Source organism: Pimephales promelas, chromosome 2 (assembly GCF_988280905.1).
Source record: "Pimephales promelas chromosome 2, fPimPro1.hap1.1, whole genome shotgun sequence".
Taxonomy (NCBI): Eukaryota; Metazoa; Chordata; class Actinopteri; order Cypriniformes; family Leuciscidae; genus Pimephales; species Pimephales promelas.
Window position 1 is genome coordinate 44,759,288 of NC_142770.1, and position 11,803 is coordinate 44,771,090.

Consider the following 11,803-nt stretch of genomic DNA (forward strand, 5'->3'; position numbering starts at 1 on the left):
GCATGTGGCCCGGCGCAATATCAAAGTGAATGATGTGGTCATCGTAAAGGAAGACATTCTCCCAAGAAACCAGTGGCAATTGGGGCGAGTAGTGGAAACCTTTATGGATAGTGATGGCTTAGTTCGAAGAGTCAAAATACGAGTTGGAGAACAGAAATCAGGAAAGCATCAGTTTCTATCTAAACCTTCGGTTATAGAGAGACCCATTCAAAAGTTAGTGCTGCTTCTTGAAAGTGAATAGCCATAAAGTGCAAGCTTGCTTGCGTACATGTCTGCATCAACAAAAACATGCATCCATACAATTTGCACCATTGTTTAATATAGGGATCGTAAGGAGTTTGTAAGATCTTAAGAATCATGTTTGATTTATTTGGTGTCGCAATTATCATGACATGATTGGTGGGAGTGTAAAGGACCTCTTTGAGAGTTTAATGTGTGCTTTGATTAAGTTAAGTATGAGCTGAGTTATTGGTAAAATATTTGTGTAAATGTTGTAACTTATTCAAATATGTTCTAGGTGCTTTGTTATTTGCATGTGATTGACTGGAAATTTGGTGCACCTGTAATACTGAAATTTGTCCCCTTGGTGACACCGTAGTTTTGCACAAGGGATGATGAACATTTAAGGGTAGCTGGCGGTGTGAATGGGAGCAGCACTGTGTTTGAGCCTACATGTGTGTTTTATCTGAGATCTCTGTTTTATTCATGAATTCGAAACTTGACGCCCGTTTATGACGGAAGAGGATTATCAAAGTTGTTTGCATTCCTTGGTGAGCGCAGCGAGGTACGATATGTTTTCATTGATTATTCATAAATACTGTCCATATGTATGGTTTTATTAGATGTATAATTAATGGTTGTTTGTTTGTTTTGTAATGATGTTTGTAACCGTGAAACCAAGTGTGTGATTTTTCTGCGTATATGTTTTCAATATAGTTTTCACGGTGCTATGGTGACGAGTTGAGCTTCATGGTTTGGCGAACTTAATAAAAGACATCTTATGCATCAGTCGAGACTCTCTCTTTGGATCCAAGGGCTGCTACAGAGAGAAAAAAATAATAATAAAAACAACAGCAACATCGGGCCAGCTGGGGAACGATCAGCCATGCCAGAGTGGGTTTTTTAGGCTACCCCAAACACAGGAGACTGTATTATTCCAGACGTCATAAAATGACAAAAGTCTTCATACTCATGCCCAATGGGCAACTTCAGGGTAATAGCACAAGTGTTTGCTTCTGGGAACATCCGCCGGTTGCCATTCAGGTCCTCGTGAACACAGCAAAAACTCCAGTGTTAAATTAACTCTCCTGGGAGTTTATATGACTCCACACTCAAGAGTGTTAAATTAACTCTGAAGCAGTGTTAAAGTTAATGAGATAATTAAGGGATTAATTGAGCAATGATTGACCAACATTGAAGACACCTGATGTTAACAAGTAGAATCACTGAAAGTGAAAAATCAAAATTATAAGTCACCATTATGGAGATCAGTGTTTGCTTCAGTGGGGCAGTCTGTCAACCCTTACATTTTATACTTTAGATATTGTTTTTGTCACAAAAGTCTGATGGGGCTGATCCACTGAGGGGCTGGAATGAAAGTTTTCATGACATCTTTTTGTGATGTGTTCTGCACGTCCGATATAGACATTAATGGATCCTTCGTACAAGGTTAAAAACAAGTTCAACATGTTTTCAACATAACTCATGGTCTTATTTAGTTTCTTAACTGTTTCTGGACTGAAGAAACACTCTCAGGATGCATTAAATTTACAATTTGAAATAAATTAGTTTATTTACATTGTTTAGATGTGGTTCAGATGGTGATATTTGTTTCATTTTAAGTCACCATTGTGGTGATGAGTGTTTGCTTTAGTTGGGCTCTTGGTCCCAATTCTTCTTACTTTAGCTTTTCTTTGGCTGTTGTAACTGTTTGCTTAACACCATTGATTGTGCAGAGAAAGCCAAGAAAATTAAAAATTAGATGTCTTCAGATGCTTGCTTCATCTAAACTTATGTTTTTATATCTGAAATTTATAATTATTCATCTCGTAGAACTGCATTATTTGGACCAGTAACTTTATAATGACCACTGCATACAATATGTTTTAAGAAATTGAAACACATAGTCACACACAGATATCAAGATTTTGCATATGATTCTCAACGACGGTGACAACCAAAACAAAAAAGCCTGGGAATCGAGGATGTTTTGTACTATGAAAGCTACCCATCATGCATTGCGGCATGAAGCATTTTTTTTATTTATTGTCACCATTTTTGTGAATCATATGCAAAATCTTGATGTCTGTGTGTGACTAGATGGAACATTTTCTCAAAACATTGTGTAAATTTGCTTTTTGTCCAACTACTAGGCCAAATAATGCAGTTCCACAAGATTGGTGGTTATAAACTCCAGATACAAACACAAAAGTCTAAACACAACATTAAATGCCCACTTTATATTGATTTCATCATCATCATCAACAACCGACAAGGAGCTGATGAGAGCCAATTTTCTTGGCTTTCTCTGTCACAACAATGGTGTTATTCAAACACACACAGTTACAACAGCCAAAGAAAAGCTAGAATACTAATTATTGGGACCAAGAGCCCAACTAAAGCAAACACTGATCACCACAATGGTGACTCAAAATGAAATAAATATCACCATCTAAACAATGTAAGGAAAAAAAATAAACATAAGTTTTAATTTAATGCATCCTGAGAGTTTTTATTTGGTCCAGAAACAGTATAAACCAGTATAGAACATAAATAATGTTGAGAATGGCCACATTTGAACTAGTTTTTAACCTTGCACGAAGGATCCATTAACGTCTTTTTCAGATGTCCAGAACATGTCAAAAAAGACGTCATAAAAACTTTCATTCTGGCCCCTTAGTGGAAGTCTTTTCAAACTCTGCCTTTTGTGACAAAGACATTGAAAAACATCTTTTGGACATCATTTTGCTTAGTGAGTTATGTCAAACCATAATCAGCAGCACCTGATCACCTTTTCTCTAAGCAAATAATGATCACCATTATGGTGACTTCGAAAATGAGATTTTTCTTCTTCAGCGATTCTGCCTGTGATCATCAGGTGTCTTCAATGATGGTCAATTATCACTAAATTAATCACTTAATTAGCTCATTAACTTTAACACTCTTGAGTGTTAATTTAACACTCATATTTTAACACTTTAACACTCTTGAGTCTGGAGTCAAATAAACTCCCAGGAGAGTTAATTTAACACTGGAGTTTTTGCTGTGAAGGAATGTAATGGTAGGATTCTCTACAAATCCAAATGGAGGTATGGCAGATGCCCCAGAAGCAATAAACACAAGCACATCTTCTAGGGTGATTTCAATTTTTTCTCCACCTTCTAGCTCCACTGCTGCATCTCCATCTGTAACATACACATCAAACAAACAATCTTAAAAAAAAAACAGATTGACACACAAACATTCTAATCATTAACACCTACAGTTACAACCTACAACACATTATCACATATTTTTATTTCACAACATTTGTGATACAACAGTAATGTATTATTGTACAATATGAGCATTTATTCTATATATTAATATTTTGAGAACTGGTCAATATGTTTAAGAGCCAATTCTTTACAATATTGCAATTTAATAACAAATGACAGACATGTCTAATAGATATACACTTTAATTATTTAAAACAAATGTTTGAAAACTAAGAGACTGAACAATAAAAAACATAAGTTTTTTTTTTATCAACTGACATGAACAAAACATTTTTGTTAATCAACCAGGGGTGAGTTTCCCGAAAGCATCGTTAGCCAACTATGGTCGCAAGTTCCGTCGTTACCAATAGACTTCAATGGAAATTGCGACCAACTTGCGACCATAGTTACCAACGATGCTTTCGGGAAACGCACCCCAGGTGTGCAGTTATTAGATGATGGTGTTTATTGAAACTACAACCCAACCATTGTAGTTCTTCCAAATTGAGTGAGGGTACAAATAAAATGTCATCGTTACATATAGCTCCACCAAATAATTACATTTCACTACCAATATTGCATTACATGCCTGCATGCTGTCATCTTCACTCTATGCAATAAATTACCTGTCAGCTTCACAAATCTCTCTGTCTCCGAGTCCGGTTTCCCGTTACAGTTGGATTTGTATCATTAGATACTTACAATTAAAACCTCAATACCAGGTTACTGACTTAATAGTTGGGATGTACCTGAAGCCCAAATACCATGTTCAGAAAAGAAAACTAAAGGTATAGCGGAGGATCTTTCCGAATTTTAGAGAAGACCCGCCCTCTCCAATATAAAAAAAAAAAAAAATGCACATGCACAAACACAACACTCCCGAGAGGGAACGCCTACTATTACGCCTTGCACAATTATGTTGCAAATTGTAAACTAACTCAAAAATATTCATAAAAAAGACAACATGTCAAATGCCCTTCCGTGTTTTATTTACTTATTATACTGATTGATTGAGTGACCGAGGACTCAAGACATGATATGTACACCCTGTATCACGCGAAATACGATCTGAGGAAACTATTTTGCAAATCGCAATTACGTTACATAGCAACATATAAGTAGTGCTATTACGTTGGTCCTTAACCTAATATCTCTCATTGTTAATACGTATTAATAAGTTATTTTTATACATAGTTGCGTATGGAGAAGTAGCTTGTTGCATTTGTGTAATAATAAACACACAAGGTTTTAGTATATGAACACATGAACATGCAAGGTTTTAGAATATTTCAGCGTGATACCATTTACCATTTTGGTCAAAAGGCTACTTTAGACAAATTGAGATGTTTACCGTGTCTATGCGGTGCATGACTTGTGCCAGGGCTAGCATTGCTAAGTAGCTTGCATTCACTTTTACTAGTGATTTTAAATGGATTTCTCCAAATAGCGTGACAAACTTTACCTGTCTGGTAGAATCTTCGCGACTGCGGCATCAGTGAGAAGCCCAACCTGTGCTTTTAGCGCACGCCAGCGTGTGATATTCACCCAAAATCTCTCTGGTCTTGTTTCTATATTCTGCGGCCTTTCTCTTCTTATCATACACTTCGTATACATTTTTTTTCTCTTTCGACCCTCAGCCATTTTTAAAGGAATGGCTGAAACCGTAACTCCGACATAATACACCTGAAAGTGAAAACTACATAGGGACGAGCACGTACGACGGCCTTACGTAAACATATCACCAGAATGATTGACACTTAGATCGACCAATAGTATAGACTACCCACCCGGAAAAAGAAAATCCTCCGCTATACCTTTAAACATTCTACAGAGCGCCTACATGATGGAAAAAAAATTGAGATGGGAGGAAAAAATATATTTCAATGTCTTTCCCGTTCTCTGCAATTATACATTTGGGTAATTATATTGTAAATAATTTGCTTCGTAGAATGTGTTATATTCATATTTGGGCTTCAGTACATTCCTATAGCATAGGAATAGCATAACTTGTAAATATATTCAATAACAAATAAACATAGCAAATTTATAATTATATGAACTCACCTTCAACTTGAATTATCCAGTCCCGCCAGTAGCCAATTGTGACCTCCTCCAGAGCCCTCCTACTGCTTCCTCTTTGAGAATACTCAATTGTGAAAAGAGGTCAAGCAAGGAGGCAGCCAACAAGGGGGGTGCTCCACCACAAAACAGTTCCTCCATAGATGAAGAGTGCACCTCTAGAGCATTCAGGACCCCTAGCGTCTTCAGTCCTTCTTTCAATCTTTCAATAAGATAAGTACACATGTTCTCAGATGCAAACATGTAGGGTTTTATATATAACATGTGTAAAATATATATATATATATATATATGAAGAGTTCAGTAATTTCACTTAAATGACAATTAATAGGTAATCTTCATTGCCATTTAAGTCAAATTACTGAACTAAAATATACAAGCTTGATAAAAATTATCATTCTCGAAGAAAATTTCAAATGGCACTTAGAGGCTTTTGCATCTGAACTCTTCACACACACACACACACACACACACACACACACACACACACACACACACACACACATATATATATATATATATATATATATATATATATATATATATATGTACTGTATGTGTGTAATATCAACAGTAGGGTTATATCAATATTTGGCATGCAAAACAAATTTACAGACAACCCCTAAAGTGAGTTAATTTTTTTTATCTTTAATTTTAACGTCAATATATGTATTCATCCTGAATGAGTGATCAAGCAGTTAATCTTACTGTTTTAGGGGCATCTCTATCCATCCCTCCACATAATAGGTTAGAGCTGCCTGGTCTTTCCTGTAGGTTCGAAACCCTACACAATGAACCAAGCATGTGGAGGCTGTTTGATGCCTCTACCATGGCTGTGCGGGCCTCTTCGACGGTCTCTGCCCTTTGGATCTAAAAGTTGAAGTTGGTAAGATAAGAGGTTTTATTAGGATTATAGCCCTTTTGTTTCTGTCAATTTGAACAGTATATGGCAATAAAAAATAATACTCTTTATTTTATTTTTTTTTAAATTCAGTTTTCTGTTTTAAGTTTTCTGTATTTTAATTGAATAATACATAAAAACAATTTATTTCTTTTTAAAAATCGACTTATTTCTAGAAATTGTGTTTAAAATTGTGAAATTGTATTATTTTTTAAACAAATTTAATATTAAACACTTTGTTTTAACTTTATATTTATGCAGTGTTAGAGGGATTTAAGTTTTTTTTAAAACATCTTTTTAATGTAAAATTCACTTTACATAATAAAAGATCCACATTTCTCATTTTCATTCATTAAGATAACATGGAAAATGTGCCATGGTTTAATGGAAGATTGCTGCCATCAACTGGAGAAACAAACACTAAAATTAAAACTAGATAAAAAAGTTTGTTGGCAAACATTAAGTTGGCTTGAAGTAGTTTTAAGAGCTTTTAAAGGTTTTAAAGGTTTTTAGTTTGAAATAGTTTTAGTTGGATAGATGGATAGAAATAAAGAAAGAAAGAAATAAAGAAAGAAAGAAAGAAAGAAAGAAAGAAAGAAAGAAAGAAAGAAAGAAAGAAAGAGCTTAGTTAGAAAGTAAAAGAAAGATTAGTTAGAAAGAAATTAAGAATAGTTGTGCTTGTGTTTGCTTCTGGGGCATCTGCCATACCTCCATTTGAATTTGGAGAGAAAAAACAAACACATATAGTCTATTCATTCTATTTTAAGCACTTTATACAAATTAGCACATATGTAATTTGATTATGCACCGTTTGTCCATGTTAACAAACAATTAAAAAAACTTTTAATACATTTTTTGTTTGTCTTTATGTAAGTAATAAAATCAGTAATTTTCATGTTGATATCTAAAGGTTAAAATTTGTACCCAATTCATGTGAGAAAAAGAATGAATCTGCGAATGAATAGGATATATTTGGGTCTTTTTCGAAACTTTCCCCTAATGGGATTCTTCAGGGCTTTTTTTCCTTACTCTGTACATATTGAGGATACAAAATCAGTTGAGTTTGCTTTTCTTGCAATTTGTTCAAGGTCGACCCCCATTTTGGCTTAAAAGGACTAGACTAACAGGATTTCAGTAAGTTGCCTTTCTCAAACCAACTTAATAATAAGACATTTCAACTACACTGAAAAAAATGATGTGTTGGCTTTACTTAATTTTTTCATGTAAACAGGTTCCACCGGTTGCACATAACTTTGTTTTGTTAAACAAACATAATTTGTTCATGTAACTTCAACATCATGGAAGTCATTTTAAGCCATCCAATCAAACTCTAAGCTGAGTGTTAAAGTTAATGAGACAATTAAGTGAATAACTGAGTGATGATTGAGCATTATTGAAGACACCTGATGTTAACAAGCAGAATCACTGAAGGAGAAAATCACAAATTGTAAGTCACCGTTATGGAGATCAGTGTTTGCTTTAGTTGGGCTCTTGACCCTTACACTTTTACTTTAAACTTTGTTTGGCTGCTGTTATCGATTTATAACAGGCAAATGAACAAAGAAAATTGTGATCCGATATTGTTGGTTATGTTTTGACATAATCATGCTGTGATCTGTAAACTCTAAAAATTCATAATTCTGATGGATAGGATTAACTTGCTAGCAACAGTTTAGTGATTATACAACATATCTGTATTTTCTTATAACAGAAAATATTTAATAAAACTATTCTGATCAAATCACTTAATCTTTATGTAGAAACAGATATCAATAATCAGCCTGTCTATCTCAATCGTGGTGACATTAATAGTCCTTCTTTCCACCAATTACAACTCATGAATGTCTCCTATCATGCATTGCGGTTTGAAAAAATTATGATCTGAATTGTCTATGTAATTTACTTTTCCTAATTGAATATTCTACTAGTCACCGTTGTTGAGAAGCATTGACTGAATCTTGAGGTCTGTGTGTGCCTTAAAGAAAAAAAAAATTGTAAAAAAAACATCTTTTGTGAACATTCTGGATATTTATGCAGAATCTCAGTTATACACAAACCAACAGAATAAATTATAGACATAAATTTCAAATGATGAATGTCATTATATGTCCAACATTACTTTATAATTGTTTATCTTTGTTCATCTGGCAGGTATTACTCAGATGCAACAGTAAATTAAAATATAAAGTTAATAATATAAGGGTGAAGAGCCCAACTAAAGCAAACACTGATCTCCATAACGGTGGCTTACAATTTTAGATTTTTTTCCCCTTGTGATTCTGCTTTAGGTGTCTTAAGCTCATTATTTATTCATGCAGCAATGCATGATGGGAGCCATGAATGAATTTTGATTGGTGGCACCCAGACATTTTTTTTGTTTATTGATTTGATCATTTGAATTTCATTGAAAAGGCTCAAATTGTATGTTCTACAAGAGCAGTGCTGGTATGATCCATAAGGTAAATTTAACAGTTTGGTGCAGTTTGACTACAAACCGGAAGTTTGGTGATTCAATCCCCAGTTCCACCTTTTCTATGTGATCACCTGGCTGTTATAACTCATGTACAGCCAAACATAATCTTAAGTTAATAATATAGGGGTCAAGAGCCCAACTAAAGCAAACACTGATCTCCATAACGGTGACTTACAATTTGTGATTTTCTCCTTCAGTGATTCTGCTTGTTATCATCAGGTGTCTTCAATAATGCTCAATCATCACTCAGTTATTCACTTAATTGTCTCATTAACTTTAACACTCAGCTCAGAGTTTGATTGGATGGCTTAAAATGACTTCCATGATGTTGAAGTTACATGAACAAATTATGTTTGTTTAACAAAACAAAGTTATGTGCAACCGGTGGAACCTGTTTACATGAAAAAATTAAGTAAAGCCAACACATCATTTTTTTCAGTGTATAGCCAAAATGGCTTAATGGCTTCCAAACAATACTCAATAGCACATTTGCCATTTTCTCACGGGTATACATCTTTTCAAGTTTTTTATTTTGATTTTTATATTTAGACATTATATATTCTATAAATATAATTACAATAACAATAAAAATGACTATTTTTTTATCATTGTGCGAGTTTGAATATTGTCAAGCTGTTATACTTGTGTTTTTTCCAATATGTGGCCAAAACTAGCAACCCCTCATCAATACCCACTCATCAGACCATAACACAAAATTTATGACATTTGATGACATTACAGATTCTACATTCTGCCTCAACAAGACCAAAGACAGATTTGAAACTTACCTTGTCCAGTTGATCTTGCAGCTCTGGGTCATCAACCTCTGTAATGTCCACTGGGGGAGCAGGGAGCCCTGACAGTTGTGCAAATACCCGTCTGGACAGCACACGGGGTCCCACCCCACCATGGACAAGGCAGACGGAGAACATCATGCCCAACACCTTGTAAGTTCCCCTGGACAAGCCTAAAACAATTGGCATGAATTTTTTCTCTGTCTTGCAATAAGTGGTTTTAAGGTTTGTGGAAACTAACTAAAGCTTTGAAATCTCTCTCTATATATGGACTTTCAGTATGCTGGCAATTGCCTGTCCAAAAAAATTATACTTATTTATTACACAACAGATGAACCTACCAAGAGAATCAAGAGCAAGGCTTTTGCATTTTTGGGGCCCCACAAAGTACTGTGAATCCACAACCGCTTTCATGAGAAGCCTTATGAACTCCCTGTTAGGTCCACCATTATCGACTGAGCCCTCCCCAGATCCACATGCATCAACAAAAACGACATCCAACCGTTTTGATGGATTAAAGACCCGCCTCCTGAAGGTCCTCATGGCACTCTCCAGAACACTGGACCTCACTACATTAACACAATTGGACATGGGGCTGGGCTCAGCAAGTTCAGCTGCTGATTGTAGATTAAGCAACAATCCCTTCAAGTCATGGCTGGAAAACAAAGTAATCACAGCAATGTTATCCAAGCTGGCATAAATATGCGATTATATGGCTAACTAATTAACCATATTTAATGTTATCAATTACGGCTTGTTGTTGGAAGAAAAAGGCAATGCAACTGGTCCAATTAAAAGAGGTTTGTTATTTGAAAAATATACATTAAACGTACTGCATTTTGGAGGGAGACATCCCTGTCAGGTGAAATAGCCAAATTATCAGCATCTTAAATATGTAAATCACACTCAGGCTCTCTTGTATTTGTAAAAAGGTTGACAGCTATCCACATTTAAACTGGCATCAGGCCATAGATATAGCCATAAGCTTCTACACACATTCGAACTTTTGGCTTCATAAAGCTATACAGTGAAAAAGAAGGCGTCAGTGAAAATTAGCACTACTAACAAACACATACAATAAGTAGAGAGAGGGCATTTAATTATGGTTATAATGTTAATAATAAAAAAATAAAAATGTTACCTTGTTTCAGTGGCTGCTGACATAACACTGTTGACTGTGGTGGAGGCTGTAAACACCACAGAGGCAGGTGAAACTTCAGCTGACATCAAATGTGCAGGTCCTACATTGTCATTAGACTCATGTTTAAAACACAATGAAAGCATTGTCTTACTCTAAAGCGGTAGTTTAAAATTGCATGTGATAGAAAAAAATATTTTTAGCTGTGTAGAAAGAGCTGAATGGATTCCTAGTTATCCATATTTCATATTATCATATTTTAAAAGCTAAAAGAGTAGAAAGTGAAAGATACATGTTAGTGATGGCGGATCATGGTTATTCCACGGGTCAGACGGGCCAAGTCATACAAACATTCTGATTAATTACATCAGTGATGTGGGTGGATGAGGCAAATTATTAATGATGGAAATACTATATTCTTGAAAATGTGACTGTGTTTAAAACTTAATTATTCACTATTGCAGCATCATTATTTAAAGATGTAATGTAATAAAGTAACCACTTTGTGCATTCTTGAATAACAGTCTAAACATCACATCATAGGCCTGTAGACTTGGGCTTCATTTAAGCAACTCCTAGTTTCATCAAACTGTACAGTATATTAATATGCACTACTTAAATTAGACTACATAACACAAATATAACTTAAAATTGATGTGACTTCTACTTCTAGCTATTTCACGTTTGGTAAAAAAAAAAAAAAAACCTTTAAAAACAGGTAGACAGACTAATATATTTATTACACCTTTTGTGCTTAACAGAAGTTGAGAAACCATTAGTTGAGAACATTATGAACTGCATGTTTAATATTATAATAGAGTATAACATTGTATAATTCTCTACAATGTAAATTATACAAGTTTACAAAGGCATTCCTGACAAACTTCGACATGTCTAAATCAATCACAAAGTTTATTAGTTAAAGTAGTTTAAAGTTCTAGG

At 34.7% G+C, this 11,803-nt stretch overlaps 1 protein-coding gene across 1 annotated transcript; it reads right to left on the reverse strand.

The window, feature by feature from the left end:
- Positions 1-967: 967 nt before the first annotated feature.
- LOC148997594 (G2/M phase-specific E3 ubiquitin-protein ligase-like) lies at positions 968-9,953 on the reverse strand. Its single transcript, XM_089120147.1, has 5 exons — positions 9,718-9,953; positions 6,264-6,425; positions 5,541-5,622; positions 3,295-3,404; positions 968-1,039 (listed from the first exon to the last, which is right to left on the reverse strand). Exons 1-5 carry the CDS (start codon positions 9,910-9,912, stop codon positions 968-970), a joined length of 621 nt encoding a protein of 206 aa, XP_088976273.1. The 5' UTR covers positions 9,913-9,953.
- Positions 9,954-11,803: the final 1,850 nt, after the last annotated feature.